The sequence below is a fragment of the Cyprinus carpio genome, chromosome A1 (assembly GCF_018340385.1).
Source record: "Cyprinus carpio isolate SPL01 chromosome A1, ASM1834038v1, whole genome shotgun sequence".
In the NCBI taxonomy this organism is placed as follows: domain Eukaryota; kingdom Metazoa; phylum Chordata; class Actinopteri; order Cypriniformes; family Cyprinidae; genus Cyprinus; species Cyprinus carpio.
The window spans coordinates 2,782,471-2,802,583 of NC_056572.1; the positions used below are offsets into that span (position 1 = coordinate 2,782,471).

Consider the following 20,113-nt stretch of genomic DNA (forward strand, 5'->3'; position numbering starts at 1 on the left):
TCTGTATTCAGTAAATCTTAACATTCCACTGGGCATCCATAGTTTGTCTATTTTTATATTAATTTGTTCTACATTCATTTCCTTTAAAGTTTTTCCCCCGTAGGTACATACTGCCATGTTAAAAGTTTAAATGCATGAATTTTAAATGTAAAGCTTTTTCAGGTTAGCATGTGATTAACTCATCATCATCATGAGTGGAAACTGGGTTAATTTAATCAGACCAGATGTTACACGACTGTATCTGAAGAGCTGAACTCATTAGACACTGACTGCAATAATAAGAAGGGAATGATTTGGATATATATAGTAATAACATTACAAAAAGAGAAGATGCACAGAGAAGGTACAACAAAACCCATGCAGCTGACTTGCTCTCTTATGTCAAATCAGTTTGGTTTACATTTTATACAAAATAGTTTCCCGGCTTAGTTATCGAAGAAATGCAAGGCTTATAAAAATAAAGCATAAGAACAGATAGCACAGATTGTAATTTCAAGTTAAAGAGAGGATGCTGGTCTATATGCATGTGTGGCTGTGTTTATTAGTCCTTTCTGAGGTCTGTAGGAAGGCAGTGCGAGCATCTGTTCTTCATGCCTCCTCACAACACTGACGATGACTGACGAAGAGCAAGGCACATCAAGTCAGAAACAAAGCCTCGTCCCCTTTCAAAGGTTCACGTTAGCAAACTTTAACACAAAAAGCCAACGATTGAGTTCACAACCTCTGGTTATCCTGCACTTTCTCCTGACAGTAAATACAGCGCAGCTACGAAAACGGTCAGCTTCTCAGATCAACATGCCCTTTACGGCGGCAGTGTGGACATTTATGCCAATGTATTTGATATCAATATAACAGTGTGGTTACATAAAGAAAGGTTAGGAGAGGCTGACACCAGCGAGGTCTAAAAAGGCAAGTAGAATGAAGTCTCAGATTGATTTTAAATCATCTTTGTCTCTACAACATTCATTTCTTCCGGTTTATTTGTCTGTATTTCGTCTACCATTAAAGTGCTGGTAACTTGATTCAAAAACAAGATTGTGTGCAAACTCTCCGACTGAAGAAAGAGCATTTGTTTAAAAACTAAACTTCAAGTGTAACATCAGACACAGCAAGGACAGAGAGAGGAGCGAAATACTTCTCTTTCATCAAAACGGTTCCCGTCTCATAGGTTTATTGACAGTTTTAGTGTCCTGAAAGGAGTAAAGAGTGAAAGGAGTGATACAGCGAGAGATTTCTGCTTTATGGTTTTGGTTTTCTTATCAGTGCTCCTCCAGCCAAGAGGGGGTTTCTCCTCCTGGTAACTTTAGTTTGATGTGGAACTGTTTCAGGGTCTGTTCCAGCTGCTGCTGGTTGCCTGCGAAGTATGCGGCGATGGCGTTATGGAAGAGAATCAGCTGGTTGTGTAAAACCTTCACCTGAGGAAAAGAGAATGAAAACTGTAACTCACACCCTGAGGATGGAAATCATAAATCATCAGTGCTGAAAAAAAAAAAAAAAAAAAAAAAACTAACATCAGTATGAAAGAGACTTTTTGTTTCGGCATGTAATTGGGCAAGTTAATAATAATAATTATAAAAGCATTTATATTTATTTTATTTATTTACTTAACTGATTTTTAGCTTTGGCATTCACTATACTGTATTTAAATTGAAATAAAGCACACTTCTTCTTCTCCTAAAAAAAAATTGATCAGGGTAACATAGATACTAATGTTATTAATGTTACTAGAAATAAAACTGTGCTAACTAACTTAATGATAGCCAAAACTGGCATCTAAAAATATGAATCAGAATAAATAAAAATCAGGATAAATCTCTGATGTCAAAGCAGGTTTGAAAGCACACCTTAACCATTAATTAAACTATTTCAGTAAATAAAAACAATACATAAGAAAACATTGAAAAATTCACTAAAGTGACTCACATATTTTATTTTAATGAATTCATTGCTGATTATATCTTGAAATGTGTCTGGCAAATTTAGTGTAGCCTAGGCAACTTTAGTGATAACAAGCAATTTTAATGTTTATTATACATCATCTTTTTGCAACATATTTTACTTCTGTAATGCAATGCGTTGTTTCCAGGATACTGAACAAGAAAAACAAGGGTTTGGTTAGATCAGCCAAAAATGAAGGTTGTTTCAGAGATGGAGCATGCAATATATTTTAAAAGATTACAGGAACATCAGCATCACGTTAACAAGGTGCAAGATTTGTACAAGAGTTTTTTTTTTTTTCCTCAACTGCCTAGGTCACAAACTTTACTAACATTAACCCTACAGGCACAGAATAACCCACATAACCTGTTACTAGCTACAGTGATAGTCCAGAAACCATATTAACTTCAGAAATTAATTTTATTATGTAAATGATTAAAAGTATAAAAGACAAACAAGATTATTTAAATGCTACGAATTTCACAAGATACATTCACCTACCTTGTTTTCCTCCAGAAACTTGAGTTTGACGGAGACGTCGATGCGCATCTTTTCGTATTTTTCGCGGTGGATCTGGAAATGTTGCTGAGACTGCTCGATTTTGGGGAGCGTGTTGGCGTCCCGCGGCCCCAGATTGAGCTCCTCTAAATCTGTGCGATACGCATCATACTCAATCCTACCGAAAGAGCACAGATCGTAGAGAATGAGGGTTGTTTTTCTCAATAAATGAATATAAAAGTAGTACTCAGTGGCTTGTAAAGATGTTTTCAGACCTTGCTGCTTCATATTGCTTAATGTTGACCAAGGTGTCCTCTATAGTTTTATCCACTAGAGTTTTAACACTGGAGATGAAGAAGTTGATGGCTCCTAATAGAGTTTCTCCATTTTTCGCCAGGAGTTTTTGGGTTTCGGCATTGTAGCCGAATTCCTCCTGAAACACATAAATATATAGAGATCGCATCTATATCTGCAGCTACTAAAACAACCAGAAACAGATACTGCAATGAGACTTTACCCCGTCTGCAAATAAGTGAATTCAAATGAAATGTAACTCCCTGAGGGACCAGGGCACTTTCTGGATAGAGTCCAGTCATGAAGTATTTAGCATTCATGGTGGAAACATCAATACCAAAAGTGTATCCAAAACAGTCCATGAATAAATTATACTGTACAGAACATTCTGTTATTGTGTCAGTTTTGCAATATTATCTTTCAAAGAAAGAGCTGAAAATCCATATATGATACGCAGAGTTATCGGTGTTGGATCAGAGTGAAATATTACTGCATTCAAATCCAATGCCAGAATTATGATATTTTGTAAACACTGCTGTTCAAAAGTTTAGGATCAGTAAGATTTCTAATGATTTTAAAAGAAATAAAGGCTGCATTTATTTGATCAAAAATACAGAAAAAACAGTAATATTGTGAAATATTATTACGATTTAAAATAGCTGTTTTCTGTATGAATATATTTTTTTCTATTCGTTTTTTTTGTTTTTATTGGTGTATTTTTTTAAGTGTTATTCAGTGTCACATGCTCTTCAGAAATCATACTAATATGCTGATTTTTCTTTTTTTTTTAAATTGTGAAACTTTTTTCAGGATTCTTTTGATGAGTAACAAAAGAACAGCATTTAAATAAATAATAAATAGAAATGTTTTGTAACAATATACACTTCCTTTCTAAAGTTTGGGGTCAGCATGTTTTTTTTTTCTTCTTCTTTTTTAAAGGAATTAACACTTTTATTCAGCAAGAATGTGTTAAACTGTTAAAAAGTGATAGTGAAGACATGTGTTGAACGTGTACTTTTTTTTTTTTTGGCCATTTAAAACCTAAAAAAATAAATAATAAAAAAAATAAAAATGTAGTATTTTTGTGAGATGGTCTGAGATCGTTGGCTCTCAGAATATTGATACAAAGATTGAAAACACTGTTCAGATGTGATAACATCATTTATAACCACATTTAAAGTTTACACTGAAAAAGAATAAAACCTAAATAAATAAATAATAAAAAATACAAATGTAGTATTTTTGTGAGATGGAAAAAAACCCCATAAGATTGTTGATATATTTTTTGGAAAAGCTTCTTTAAATAGTTTTTATACTTACATGTAGCTCGGGTGTTTTGAGACTAAGGTCGGCAAATGCATCGCCCAGCTGTCTCTGCGTCTGCAGCATCTGCGCCAGTTGCGTGCAAAGTGTCTGCGCCAGCTTGATAACATGCTCATACTTTCGTTTGTTGTCACGAAGAACCTCGATCTGAGCCTCCAGCTCCAGATCAACCGTACGAGAGCCGCGTCCTAACTTCTCTGACAGAATCTGCTTAGTGCACTGCAGGGAGATGTACAGTACAAGATACAAAATCTGTTAAAGAGACACTTTGATTTTGAAATTAAAATGTGCTGTTAGTTTACTCCCCCTCAGCCCAATCAAGATGTAGGTGACTATTTTTCTTCAGTAGAACGGTAAAGATTTTTGGGCCTTGTTTATTCATAAAATGTAAGTCAGCAGCTGCACGTCTTTGAGATGAAAAAATCTTATCAAGGAATGCTAAATTAATAGCCGTGGCTCCTGACGATATATTGAGGTCTTATGAAGCGAAACAATCAGTCTGTGCAAGAAACAAATCATTATTTACAACATTATTACCTGTAATCCTGAGCCTCAGGTAAACGGTTCACTTTGTGAATGAATCGTTCTTTTGAATTGGTTCTTTTTAGAGAACTAGTTGAATCAGTTCACCAAGTCTGAAAGAATCGTCTGAATCAGTTCACCAAGTCTGAAAGAATCATCTGAATCAGTTTGCGTCTCGAGCAGCACAGATCAAAACTCACTTTCAGACGCCTGACAGTCACTGCGACTCAAAATGAGCCGAAATTGCGGTGTATCTGATTCTCTGATGAATGAACTGATTCAGTGCTCCAGTTCTTAAATCAGTTCATTGAAACAAACTGACCGAAAGAACCAGTTCGTGGAAAAGAATCGTATTTCCTATAGGCTCTGGATCACAGGTAATAATGTAGTTAATAACGTTCAGTTTCTTGCACAGACTGATCGTTTCGCTTTATAAGACTTCAGTTTATCATCAGGAGCCATGGCTATTAATTTTGTGCTCCTTGATATGATTTTTTTAATTCTCAAAGATGTGCAGCTGTTGAGTTACATTTTATGAATCACTAAGAAAAAAAGTCACCTACCTATGCAAATTTTAATTTTTTGGGTGAGCTAAACCTTTGACAAAATGGGCAATAATAGAGGAAAAAACATTGAAAATAAGAAATATTTACAGGGCTACAAAAGATTTAAAGGGGCACAAAGGATATATAGAACCCTGTCTCTGTTGTAACAGCAATATTATAGAGAAGACATGAAATGATGGGGAGAATATTCAAAGGGATCATGACTGAGAAACGTCACAAGCCGGACTAAACTAGTATTGTACATGCGTCTTAAAGCCAAACAGACTTTTCTGACACATGGATGCTTGAGACATGTTGAGGGAACACAGATGCCATCATAAGCACTACGACAGGAATCACTCACTTTATAAGTGTTGATGCTCCACTTCCTCATCAGCTCCAGTTTCTCTATGGCAGGACTCTTTATGTCATCAGCGAGGACCACTGCTCCTGCCGTCTGCTGCTCTGTCAGAGCACCTGACGACACAATGACATCCGTTTACTGAATGGGATACAATATTACCCCTCCATTCTTATTGAGATGCACTGGCGGAAACTATTAAGACTAAAATAAGTCATCTGATGGGATAAAACGATGATGATTGGCTAAATCAAGTCAGTCAATATTAACATCCAAGATAATTCTGTGTTTGACAAATCACATCTGTTTCTACTGATTAAAAACAGTGTTGTTATTGTTAACTAAAACAAACTAAACTACTGAAAAAAACATTGTTGTTAACTAAAATAAATTGGAAATAAAATAAAATAAAATATAATATGAAGTCTAAGTGAAAATTAGGAATGTTGCATTGGAAACTAACTGAAAGTCGTCATACTATAGTTACTAAATAAAATAAAAATAAAACAATTTAGAAATATATATATATATATATATATATATATATATATATATATATATATATATATATATATATATATATATATGTATATAAAATAAAAAGACAAAAAAAATAAGCTAAAATTAAAATATTAAAATAAATGCTAATTTTAAATATTAATAAAAACTACAATATTATATAAACAATACTAAAAATAAAATGAAAAAAATTAAGCTAAAATTAAAACTGAAAATATAAAAATAAATGCTAATTCTAAATATTAATAAAAACTACAATATTATATAAACAATACTAAAAATAAAATGACAAAAAAATAAGCTAAAATTAAAATTAAAACTAAAACCATAAAAATAAATGCTAATTTTAAATATTAATAAAAACTACAATATTATATAAACAATACAAAAAATAAAATGACAAAATTAAGCTAAAATTAAAATTAAAACTAAAAATATAAAAATAAATGCTAATCCTAAATATTAATAAAAACTACAATATTATATAAACAATACCAAATACACAGAAAGGACTAATACTAGACTAAACATAAGCTTAGGTGAAACACGTTTTTCTCATTAAAAAAATCAGATGGCGGCAGAAACAGTGGGAATCAACAAAAGCAATGCACTGTTTTGCATTGCATAACAAAGTCCTGTAAGGGAAAAGGTGGAAATTATTTATCAGAAAAATTGTTATATTGTGCAAGCAGCCAGAAAGGCCAAAGGTTACAGGAAGGTCATCCAATATGAATAAATGAGCCCCGACAGAGTTGGCAGAATCTGACAAAAAAAGTGGAAAGTGGTGTTAGTTTTTAATATCTCTTGAACATTTTAATAGACCTCTCAGGAAAAAAAGGTACAAAAGCTCTCACTGGGAAGGTACCTTTTCAAAAGGTACACTTTTGTTCCTTTTAGCTACTAATATGTACACTTTAGGTACTAATATGTACCTTTAAGGTACCAATATGGACTCTTTATGTACAAAGGTGTGCCTTTTGAGAAGATACCGCCCCAGTGACAGCTTTTGTACCTTTTTTTCTGAGAGTGTAGAATAAGAATGTACAGTGGTACAGTGGGAGCGTGAGTTAGTTAGTAAGGAGGAGATGAAGGAATGCAGCTCCATGCGTGACTTCTGGTGTTACGGTATGCGGTACCTTTCTGTGTCTCAGGTTATGAAAGCAACAAAATATCAATGTGTGGGTTTTATATTCATAAAATACGATATAGGTGAGTAAAATCACATGAGCAGAAGTGCTGTTTTCCTGAATATCAGCACATGAGTGTGATCGCAAATGTGATATTGATTTTATACAACAGTTCAACAAGTTAATATTGAGTGAGTTACACTTTAGACACAATAGTGTTTTTTCTGTTTCACCAGTGAAAAAGTTCCAAAGTTAGAGCAGAACATTTGTGCGTCTCAGAGCAACACTGCAATGAATCATTTGAGTTAGTGATTCAATGATCCATTCATAAAGACAGTCACTTGCTTTATTTCTAAATGAATCAGGCGTTTTTAACAAACTGTTTGAATAAATGATTCAGTAATCCATTCATGAAGACATTCATTTCTAAATGAATCAGGTGTTTTGAATGAATCTTTTGAATGAATGACTCAGTGAATCGCTTATTAACACAGGGACTTGCTGCCACACCTAATTCATAAAATACGATACAGTGGAGTAAAATCACATGAGTAACAGTGCTGTTTTCCTGAATATCAGCACACGAGTGTGATCGCAAATGTGATATTGATTTTATACAACAGTTCAACAAGTTAATATTGAGTGAGTTACACTTTAGACACAATAGTGTTTTTTTCTGTTTCACCAGTGAAAAAGTTCCAAAGTTAGAGCAGAACATTTGTGCGTCTCAGAGGAACACTGCAGTGTTTCGTTCCTGAATGAATCATTTGAGTCAGTGATTCAGTGATCCATTCATAAAGACAGTCACTTGCTTTATTTCTAAATGAATCAGGCGTTTTTAACAAACTGTTTGAATAAATGATTCAGTAATCCATTCATGAAGACATTCATTTCTAAATGAATCAGGTGTTTTGAATGAATCGTTTGAATGAATGACTCAGTGAATCGCTTATTAACACAGGAACTTGCTGCCACACCTAATTCATAAAATACGATACAGTGGAGTAAAATCACACGAGCAAGTGCTGTTTTCCTGAATATCAGCACACGAGTGCGATCGCAAATGTGATATTGATTTTATACAACAGTTCAACAAGTTAATATTGAGTTACACTTTAGACACAACAGTGTATTTTCTGTTTCACCAGTGAAAAAGTTCCAAAGTTAGAGCAGAACATTTGTGCGTCTCAGTGCAACACTGCAGTGTTTTGTTCCTGAATGAATCATTTGAGTCAGTGATTCAGTGATTCATTCATAAAGACAGTCACTTGCTTTGTTTCTAAATGAATCAGGCGTTTTTAACAAACGGTTTGAATAAATGATTCAGTAATCCATTCATAAAGACATTCATTTCTAAATGAATCGGGTGTTCTGAATGAATCGTTTGAATGAATGACTCAGTGAATCGCTCATTAACACAGGGACTTGCTGCCACCTACTGGCGGTTTTAGTGTCATATTTATTTATCCATCACAGGCCTAAACCAGGCAAAGAACCAACTCAAAAACACACTCAGCAAAATATTATTCAATTATTGTAATCAAAACCCACCCCAAATATGGAGACATCATTTTTTGTCAGTATCGCAACTGCCATGATGAATGAACTGTGCCTGTATGTGGAGGTTCTGATCATAATAGTATGGAAGTCTGAAATCTACAATAATCGCCCTTTAAATAGACATTATATTCAAATCGGTTTCATTGCATTCATATCCTCCTCAGCTAACAAGTGACATGGGAGAGATAGAGGAATAATAAAAAGCGGTGGTCAGCAATTACACTAAACTAATGACAGGTTGCCATGTTTCCGTCCTAATTCATTCACACAGTAGACAAGGATGAAATAATGAAAGGGGAAGTAGATAGGGAAAAAAAGATCACAGGCGACTCTGTAATGAGACAGGAACACCTTTCTTTTCAAATTCAAATTGTCCCTTTCTCTGCAACACACTCAAAGAGAAACGCAGACAAACAAATGTGGTTCGCATTAGAGGCACTGGACAGAGAGAGGATATTCTAAACACTACTAACCTACAGACTGAAAAAAAAAACAACCCACACTAACCTGATCTCATTTATTACAATGAAAGGAAGTGTTTTAAATGATAAACATTTCCCCGTTGTTTCTGAGCAAGTTGCAAATCTCTATGTAATCTTTTGTACGCACATTAATTTGTGCATCAACTGTAGCACGCTGAGCCATTGCATGCACAGTCAAATGATGTTCAATGCATACTCAGTGTTATACCTGTGTACGGCCCCACTTGGACCACTCCCTCATTCATTGCATAGTTTTCAGGTGAACTCTGGAAGTGTGACGTGATTGGTCCAGAGTTGATATTATGTGGCACATCCTAGAAAGAAATAAAACCGGGAGAACAAGAATAAAAATTAATGATATCACAACAAAGCAGTGTACCATGTTTTCTGCTTTCAATCATTAATTTCACAACAGCATAATTTTGGTAAATTTAAAATGGTCTAAAGTCAGGGTTAAAGCACATTGGGTGCCAGGAATATTATCCATTTTAAATCTAAGCACTGAAAAATAATGTTGAATGGTGAATAACATAAATTTGACGATACAACCCATAACAGGAATATTATTGGTAAAAACTATTGGTAAATCTGCAGTGTGTTAAATGTACAAGTGCATAAAAACAAATTACAGCGTCTCTTCTTGACTCAAAAAGTCCCCTCCGACACTGAAACTAAATACAGTGTGTGTGTGAAAGTTTCTGTGACTGTACAAAGTTCATGAATATTTAATGAGGTAAGCACTAATTAATTTATGATTGGTCATCTGCTGCTAAACAACTCGCCGTGTCATTCTAGCGCCATTGTTTCACATTGTACACATCTGGCGACACCAAACGCATGTATAATCAAGGGTTTCATCATTCTCAACTATCTGTGTCAAACATTGCTGTAACCAGGTACTTTCAGAGACCCCGGCGATTCAAGGTGTCTAGTAGTCAAAAAGACTACGGTTCAAAAGGCACCATTGATAGTTGAGGTCTGTTCAGGACAAGAGCAGTTTAGAAACAGTGCATGATGGGTGCTTACCCTCTGAAACACTTCCTCGTGACTCATGTCTGCTTCTCCGTTTCTGGTGACTGAGATTTGAGCAGCCGGGCTTCTGTAGGCCTCCTCTGCCATAGCCACCTTCAACACACACACACACACACACACACACACACACACACACACACACACACACACACACACACACACACACACACACACACACAATAACTAGAAGAACTAGGACAGAAACAGCGTTAAAGCTAGAGTTCAGATGCAGAGCGCTGCCACCACCAGAAAGCTTTGCACAACCGCAGCTCGTCAGGCTCGTGAAGGGTTAACTGCAGCACCACAAGCAAAGAAAATGCAGCTGTAAAAACGGATCAGGTCAGCTGCTGCTGTAGAACAATTATTTAAAATCAACCGGGAAATAGAACAATTAGTTAATCAAAAAGTACAAGGTACAGGAATAATAGCCAGGTCTGACTGCACTGCCATCTGGTGATCAGTTTGATCAGTTTGGGACACACTCTCATATACACTAGCATTCACAAGTTTGATTGGAAATAAACAAAAATGCTATACTTTTATTTAGTGATGATGCATTCAATTTATTATTAGATAGATATCATTTTCATAATTTCCATCATTTTCACATTTAAATAATACATACATTTAACTACATCGAAATAAAATAGAAAATTTATTTTAAATTGTAATAATGCCATTATAGTAATGATTTACTGCATTTCTATCAAATAAATGCAACCCTAAGAGCATAAGAGACTTCTTATATAAACTTTTGAATGGTGTTAATCCTATGCTGGAATATAATAAAATGCCGTTTTAATAAATACAAACATATTTTTACAAAACAGTACAGTATATGTTGCCTTTCTTTCCAGCTGACACTACCCATAATGTTCAGTATAACTGGTGTATAACATATAGTCTCAAATAGACCAATTAGGACTAAATCTGACCTATTATTTTGATAAATATAAACCTACAAAATGTCTGTGTGAGTGATACATTTTAATCTAAGATGAATCTAATAATGAATGGAAAGTGGACATGCACAGATTCAGTCATGGTTGGATGAACGAAACACAAAACTTCAGTAAGAAGACTGCTGATGAGTCTTTAAACACTCCAATAAAACACTGACGTCCACTGCTTTACAGTAAGTCCAAAGGCAGACACAACCAAAGCTAGACAAAATAAAAACCAAGCAAACACAAAAAACAGCAGCTAAAATTATTTTTAATTGTATTTTTTTTTTGTTAAATTAGCATAAGATAAAAAATATTTTCCGGTAAAATCTTACTAAACAAGTCCCTGAATGTTGGGTCTTCAGCTTTAAGCAGATAAAAGAGAATATCATTGTAAAAAAAAAGAAAAAAAAAAAATACTTTCAAAAGAGTGTGATATTTGCATATTTTACATACTGACTTATGGTACAGTACACTTGTAGGTTTCTACTGTAAATGCTTTACTGTTATATTCAGAGCAATGTGCAGATCAGTCTAGAGACACAAATTTATGATTATTTTCATGTTATGGCTGATGACTGATTATTGTTTCTATACTGCTTCTATACTATGTTGCATAAAAATAAATGTAAAAAATAAAACAAATGTAAAAGTTTAGATAGTCCGATTATAATTTTAAGATAAAGATCTGCTAACAGTGTTGATAGGAGTTACTTTAAATTCATGCTACGTAACAGCAAAGATAAAAACAGGTGGAAATGAGCATTCGTGATTTAATATCCAATATGGGTTTTGACCAATACTGATGTATTACAGATTTCAGATAAATCCAAAAGTGCCTACTTCAGTTACATATGCAAATGAAAGCAAGATACGAGCGGTTTGTCGTCACTATTTGGTATCAGGCTGTAATTTAAGCAAAATAAGAGTGTATTTCAAGGTGGTTTGATTTCACGGTGCCCTTGCATGTGGCTTAATGTGTAACTATTAAAACGGCTATTAAGGTTTGTGTTCTGCTGAGAGGCTCAGTGAACTGAATCTTCAAGACTGGATGCTTGTTTGTCCAGCCGGTGAAAACAGCACACAGCGTGCATGAATCTTTCAAAGCCACCTGATGTCATCGTGCTGCCAGGAGGTCAGTGACTCTGATGAAACTCTCTCAGATGAATCAAATGAATCAAATCTGGAGAGATCTGGCATCACATTCGGTTTCAAGTGAGTCCTTTGCACAAAAAACACTGCTAAAAAAATTTAAGTTTGCCAAACTAATCATCTGCTTTAGAAAGAAATGCTCACACTTCTCTGCTAGGATTCTGCTGTTGCATTAAGAGCATTTTTAGTAAGTTGAGATAATCACTGATATATAATTATTACTGAAAATAAATGTTATGGCTGATGAACAATAAATGGATATGTTACTAAAATTGTGAAAAAAAAAGTTGCAGCAAATAAAAATCTATAATGTAATATCAGTTACATAAAAAACTGTGTAATATGCATCACATAACTACAATGCACAGCAATGACAAGTCTGCAAACTAAAAAACACAAAAAAGTAAAATATTTAAATGCAATAAGAACAGAGACAGCCAAGCAAAATGTCCCAGAACAGGCTAAAGAAATGCACCACCACCTGCATAGAGAAATATAGGACGCCTCACGAAGACATGGAAAGAGAGAGATATGATTGATAATTCATTCAGGCAGAGGTCTAGCTCTTCTAAATTCACAGATAACTCAGCTGATTCAAAATATATTTAAAAAAGCCTGAAATCACAGCAACATGTAAGCTACAGCTCATTACTGTCACCTTCACATCAGCTTCTGTCGCCGCTTCAGCTTTATCCTCAATTATTCCACTAGTTTTACTCTGGGCCTGAGAATCCTCCTCCTCATCATCATCATCATCATCCTCTCTGAGAGTATAATTGTGGTTTCCAACTCCCTTGTCCTCACTGATGTCAATTTCAGTCATGTGTGTCTCATCCAGGCTGTCTTTGCTTTGCTCTGAATCACTCAGAGAGTCTGCAGTATTTTGAGGGCCCCGCTCATTAGGGGCCGACCGATTATCCTGCGAGGCATTCTTCTCCGAGTCAAAACTAGCTTCTGACATTCCTGAAAGTAAACATAGGTGTGAGCGACTGACCGACAGTTTTTCCTTCTTGTGCTGAATCCCGCTGAGGTTTCAGGAAGGCTTTCTGGCATTACGCTGCACATCACGGAACAAAAGTCTGTCTGAAGTACAAACAGCCTGTAATTATTACAGATCAATAATACCCAGAAACCAGCACTGAATGCTGAAATGTAATTTTCAGTGAGAGGGCTTGAAACAGATGGGTTAGTAAATCAACATAAACACATTCTTTCTGACCGTATTCTAGTTTTAAATGCCTTTTGGTTAATATTATGTTACATATGCAGTCCATCTAATAAACTTGCATCCTGCATTCCTTTAGACAAAGAAATTCTGATTCAGGTAATTAATGCGACGTCCGGTCAATAAAAAGACATTTGCAGCACTTTGTACATCAGTGTACACTACTCACACCCAAAATGTTTATGGTTCAACAAGGAAATATATACGTATAAAGCAGACTAAACTCACAAGAGAAGAACTAGCTGGACTCTTCTATGATGAGCTGCAGTGCAGCTTAATGAATAATGAAACCCGACAGTGTGAGTTAACCTAGAAAGTGGGGTTATTATAGGTTTGTATAATACAGCTCCAATTACACATGGTGATATGTTCTCTCTAAACCAAGGGGCAGATGTCATTTAATTATTGACTTCTACATATTTTCATATACAGCAAACGACAATATCAAAAATGATCAATTCTCTGCCAAAAGCAACTTTTACACACTTACACTGTCAAATTTTATAGGTTTACTGCATGTAATTAAAATGTGATTGTTAAACCATCTTGTGCAAGGAAATTGTGTACATTGTAAATTGTGATAATTCACTCACTCTGTCAATAACTGAGACAGTTTGAAATGAAATTTAAAAAAAGTGTAAGCATCTATTCAGTTTTAATAGAAGGAGGGTAAAAGTAGGTCATAGACAATTAAAGGAAGAAGCCCACTTTTCTTAAAAAAAAAAAAAAAAAAAAAAGCTATATACAATAAAATGATGAAACCTAATAGGGCGAAGGCTTAGGTCACGCTTTGCACTCTTCATTGGTGCGTCCAGTCACGTGACTTAGTTAATATTCATAAGCTAATCCTTCGCCATAGTAGAACTCGTGAATTCACTTCATGGACACGTAAACGCTTTTTTACTTTCCAGTGTTAAGCAACGAGACAACACGCACATATACAAGGTGTTTGTTGAAAACCATCTGCTTTGTAAACACAAGTTGTGTTGTTTAATGAAGCTGCCTTCCTCCTTCCGCGAATTCAGTCTCAGTGTTGCTACATTGTTGCGCCGCACGTCACCAAGTTGCGCTTGAGTTACTTCCTCTGCCTCGAGCGCTTCAGTCGCGCTACAAAACGCCATAAACCTGCACTTTTACTTTCCCCTGCTGCTTTTATATCAATGATGCGACCGTTATTAAGCATGAAGATAATTGATATTATGACTGGGTGACATTAAGTTGTTTCACCCCAGCTCTACTCTTCTCCTCATCATTCAAGGCGTGGAAGGTTGTGGAGCGAATTCGACGGTCTGTTATTCTGTCTGGCTGAATTTCCTTCAGTCACTATTCCCCATGACAGGGGAGACAGAGGATCAGCCCTGCACACTGAAGCCATCACACACACACACACACACACACACGCGCGAGCAGCGATGCAACAGTTGATGGTTCAGCAGCACTCACCTGCACTCGGATCACAGCGCGTCTCGGTCCTGCTGCACGGATCTTTTCATAGAAATGGGCTCGGATTGAGTTTGAGTTGCTGTGGGTCTCATTCGACACACAGCTCAGTGAAAGCCTTTTCAAACACACCCGGAAGAGGACGTGTGTGTGTCAGTAGATATTCCTTGAGCCACAGCATGTCTGTCTCCTAGTGGTCAAACCAACAATACAACACCGAGAAACAATGCACAGCATCACACACGAACTACACAACCAGCGATAGCCATCAAAAGCTGCGTGTTATTCATGTGCTTTTACGTGTTTGCATGTGTTTTTTGCTTTCATTTATATTTATTAAAAAAAGTACTTTTTAGGAATAAAAACAGTTTATGATTTTCTTTTGAAATGTCTTGCTCTTGTTCTACAAATGCTACAAATCGTCCACAATCGAATTACATTACTTGGTGGTGGGTGTAAATAAATGCACTTGTATTTAGCTTGAATGCATATTTATTTCAGTTTTAGTTTATACTTCGACTTCAACTTATTTTGTTTCAGTCAGTTGCCATGGGAGCATTTCTCATTTTTAAGTTTATACAGCATCATATTACATCATATTGTCTTGAATCACGAATAGATTAATAAAATAATCCTTTATAGGCCTAACCTGTCTTCAGTAGAGGCATTGGGTATACATTAACTGTACATTTACTCCAAAATAACTTTAATGTTGTGGTAAGACTGATGACTAAATAAAACTAATATTACCTTTGTGGTCTCCTCAGTTATCTTTCTGAAATGTAGAATAAAAATCACAATAATGGATGTGCTGCACCCAAGTAAACTAATAGGCCTGCTATCAAACTATTTTCATATCAAATTATGTACTTTTAGAGTGAGATATCTGCAGTTTTTTGAGTGCATGTATGCCTATATGAAACATTTCAGCCACTAGATGGCATCTTTTATTTAAGTTACATTTTTTGCGATTTTATTGTTAAAATGTACATTTTAATATAATACAGTTAGATATAATGCAACATTTAGTTTGAGTGCCACTGATTTCAAATTAGGAACTTAGGATTTTATTTTGTTGGCAGCCCTTATTTTAACAGTAAACAAAATAAAATGCATGTATTTTGAAATGAAAAATGCTCTCAGCACTGATTTGTAAAAGGCAGATTTATATTAAAAAAAACAAAATCAGAATTGAAAGCCATCCACTAGGGGGAACTAAAGACCACAAATACCTGCAACAATAGAAAAAACTGATAAAGTCAAACAAACTTTGTATTGTTAAAACAAAAGATACTTTTTAGAAATAAAAACACACTGCTTATGATTTTCTTTCTAAATTTATTTGCTCTTATTTTGTATTGTGTGACTGTTGAAGAAAAATGATACAAATTACATTACATGGCGGTGGGTGTAAATGAATGCACTTAACACTAATGAAATGACAAACTATGTACAAGCATAAAAATCTGAATATTTACAGAGTGCCACAAAAGTTTGGTTATTATCTTGAGATGTTTTCCATCGACTAACTGCACAATAAAATACAATTGAATCAACATTGCTGTAACGGTGCAGCATGTGACCTTACTCTAATACTGGTGATTAAGACAAAACAGAAGAAAACAGCAAACAACTCTGTGAGCATAACAAGACACAGACCCAACATTATTAAAATAGCTGACACAGAAAGGAAATAAACCAATACTATATAAAACTGCTGATTGTAATTTAAAAGATACAATACAGATACAGTGCAGTAATTAGGCTCAAGTAGAAAGAAGACAAAAACCCTGGGCTAAAGAAACCATGAATTTGTTGGTCTACTCATAATTGTCTGGGGAGAAATGAAAACATTCACATTAACATACAGGCTAGTGTTACATGGGATATTTCTAAACGTTGAGAATAGAGCCAGCTATCTCTTTGTGCTGATAAAAGCAAAACTTCACGCACAACTCTCACTTATTTACTGCGGCAGATTCAAGTCCACGCACACCATGCATTGCTAAAAAACATGTTTCTTAATGATATTTGATAGAGGAAAAATATTTGTCAACTGACATGTATTTCATCTTCAAACCTATAAGTCTATATTCCTCATCTTCAAAGCACAAATTAAGATATTTTTAAGTGCGTTCAAACAAATCTTCGATGCATCATAAAGTTCATGAAGACATTGTCAAAGTAATCCAATTCTTCTAAAGATCCAAAATTACTTTATACGGTGAACAGATTTAATTTAGGCTTTTATTGACATAGAAACATTGATTGATGCACAAGCATATAGGGATAATATGGTAAACACGGAAGCTCAGCTGCACTTGCTTGTCCTGCAAGAATAAATCTCATTGGTTCTTGCAGAAGCTCAAACATGCTTGTGTGACGAACACAAAAACAAACCTAACTGGTTGTTGTGTATCATGCAAAAATGATTGAGCTTCCATTTACCATATTTTTTGTGCTCTATGCATGTGCACTGATCAATGTTTGTATGTTTAAAGAACTTTTTTAAGCTGAAGGCAGGGACAAAATCTCTCAGGTTTCATAAAAATATCTTCATTTGTGTTTCGAAAGATGAATGAAAGTCTCATTGGTTTGGAATGACTTGAGAGTGAGTAAATGATGACGGAAATTTCTAGTTCACTGGAAACACTGGAATAGCAGAACTCGTTCATTTGAAGGGTTGTCCACACACTTCTGGCCATATAATGTAACAACTCATTCATTTAATCTAATTACAATAAAGAAATAATAGTGACAATTGACAGACTTTATGCTAGAAGATATAGAAGATCTGTCAGGACAGTTTTGGGGCTCTATAATTAAAGAGTTTGAAGAGAGGGATGAGTGAATGAGTTTTGTGAATAGTAAATATGACAGGTGAAGTAAACTGGCAAAACTAATGAGGGAAAACGAAAAGGTGAATCTATGCTAGGTGCTTTTTTCCCATCACCCTCAATCCTGAACTCTGACTGGCCTGGGAAAGCACACGTTAGGGTTTTAAATGCATTTATCTGTGGTTACAGGTCTCATATTCAAGACCATTTGTGTGCTCTGATTAGTGGATGTTCCTAGCACTGAAGTTTGCGAATACTGCGAGAAATTCTCTTAAACGCCCGCTGACCCTTCTGCCAGCGCTTCAGCGACGTGATGACCAGATTTCCATCCATCTTCTGTCCCATCACCAGATAAGCAGCATTGATGTCGTTCATTTCATCACACACACACTGAAGACCATCTTTCAGCCAGAGCGCCGTCTTCCTGAGGTCACGCTCGGTAACGCCTCCGTTCAGCTTGTAGATAGTTCTGCTCTTGGTTTCTGGAATGATCTTGGTGTCGCCATTCATGTAGGAGATCTCCTTGACTTTGATCTTTAAAGCTGGTGTGTAAATACGATTGAAGGTTGAGGACAATGGATATAACAACTGCTTGAATTCAAGGTAGACCAAATAGATGAATAACTTTTCTCTAAGCTCTTTAAAATAAATGTTCCTTATTGTTTTTTTTTTCATCCTATATGCTTAAAAGCTGGTTTGTTGGTCTGGTGTTTATTTTATTTTTTTTGCATATTTCAACAAGCTAAACCAGGATAAGAATCCATTCTAAATCAGTAAAGACCAGTAAACCTGCCTAGGCTGGTTTAAGCAGTTTTTTTTCAGCAGCTACAGAATATGATTCTTTGGATGTTATATCATAGGTTCTTCAGATCAAAAATTATTAATTGGGATTTAAATGATAGTCCCCCCCCAAAATAACATAATTTACTCATCCAAACCTGCATGCATTTCTTTCTTCTATTTAACACAAAAGAAAATGATCTGTCTCTAACTTTTTTTTTTTTAGCCATATGGGTTCCAGTGCTGTTTTGGACCCCATTGACTTTCACTGTATGGACAAAAACATTTTTAAAATATCTTCTGCAAAAAGAAAGCAAGTCATACAGAACAACATGAGGGTGAGTAAATGATCTTTGTGTTTTTGGGTGAACCCTGTATACACGTTTCAATTAAATTTTTAACCCAAAAGTTGGATTATAGACCATATTTGGGTTTGAAACAACCCAGCATTTTTTTTTTAGAGTGTAGGTTCGTTTATATGGCATATCCATAATGGACCTTTATTTTTAAGAGCGTAAAGCAGAGATACTACCACTATATTAATTGAGATGCTTAAAACAGTAATTAAATATAGCCTTACCAAAGTCATTTTTGCACAAGCTGTCCACAATTTCATTGTCATTCTCAGGCTTTTCTTTGCAGGCATCACACACCGTTGGAACTGGGCAAAAAAAGATCAACATGGCAGAAAAGGTAAAGGGTCAAAATGCATCTAAAAAGTGACTGTAATGAAGCGTTCCTACCTTCCTTGGTGACTGGCACTAAAGCCTCTGCGCCCGCAGGTGGTATGCACAGGTCATTATCCAGAGGGAAGCGATTGCAGTCCAGCATGTCCGGCCAAGGGAACCCGAAAGCGGCCATCACCGGAGCGCAGCCGCTCTTCACGCTCTCACACAGAGACCTGCACGGATGAATCGGCTCGTCCAGATCATCCAGACACACCGGAGCGAACAGAGAGCACAGAAACTTCTTGGTGTCCGGGTGACACTGTTTTTGCACCAGAGGGGTCCAGGAGGATGCCTGCTGCAGGACCTCGTTCATGGTTTCGTGTCCGAGGAGGTTGGGCAGACGCATGTCCGTGTACTCGATGTCATGGCACAGGAGCAGGTTTGCAGGTATGGGTTTGCAGTGGCTCTTTTTCTGAAAGAGCTCGGGCTGATCGAAGGCGTATAATCCGTGAATCGCATCCAGATATCCAGGTAAGGAGAGCGCAAGCAGCAGTGCCAGACACGCGCGCAACATGGTTTCACTCGAGAGCGCACCGAGAACTGAGGGACTGCGCTTCTCTACCAACCTGCTCTTCTCATAGCAAAGTGTGGGCGGAGCGAGGCAAGGCGCTCAGATGTCCATCGTGCTGTTTAATGCATATATAGGCTGTGCCTCGAAAAGCTAGTTAGTTGCAGCGTTCGAAGTCATTTATCCTCCTTGACCCACACTTATTGTTTATATCAAGCCATACAGTGATTTAAACCTATCGAGGTTAATACAGAAGTTAAGTAGCATATGTACAAAACAAATTCTTAAACATTAAAAA

General features: G+C 35.9%; 2 protein-coding genes across 3 annotated transcripts; both read right to left on the reverse strand.

The window, feature by feature from the left end:
* Nucleotides 1-148: 148 nt before the first annotated feature.
* LOC109110029 (arfaptin-1-like) lies at nucleotides 149-15,136 on the reverse strand. 2 transcript variants are annotated; one of them, XM_042718572.1, is made up of 9 exons: nucleotides 14,966-15,136; nucleotides 12,956-13,260; nucleotides 10,196-10,294; nucleotides 9,378-9,483; nucleotides 5,485-5,597; nucleotides 4,051-4,272; nucleotides 2,712-2,869; nucleotides 2,440-2,614; nucleotides 149-1,415 (listed from the first exon to the last, which is right to left on the reverse strand). In XM_042718572.1, exons 2-9 carry the CDS (start codon nucleotides 13,256-13,258, stop codon nucleotides 1,260-1,262), a joined length of 1,332 nt encoding a protein of 443 aa, XP_042574506.1. In that variant the 5' UTR covers nucleotides 13,259-13,260; nucleotides 14,966-15,136; the 3' UTR covers nucleotides 149-1,259. The 2 variants fall into 2 exon arrangements, with proteins under 2 accessions (XP_042574506.1, XP_042574542.1); XM_042718608.1 differs by lacking the exon at nucleotides 12,956-13,260 and having other exon boundaries at nucleotides 14,966-15,133.
* A 1,150-nt stretch (nucleotides 15,137-16,286) lies between these two features.
* Nucleotides 16,287-19,903, reverse strand: LOC109110030 (secreted frizzled-related protein 2-like). Its single transcript, XM_019123071.2, has 3 exons — nucleotides 19,323-19,903; nucleotides 19,160-19,240; nucleotides 16,287-18,341 (listed from the first exon to the last, which is right to left on the reverse strand). The coding sequence occupies exons 1-3, from the start codon at nucleotides 19,819-19,821 to the stop codon at nucleotides 18,034-18,036; spliced, it is 888 nt and encodes a 295-aa protein (XP_018978616.1). The 5' UTR covers nucleotides 19,822-19,903; the 3' UTR covers nucleotides 16,287-18,033.
* Nucleotides 19,904-20,113: the final 210 nt, after the last annotated feature.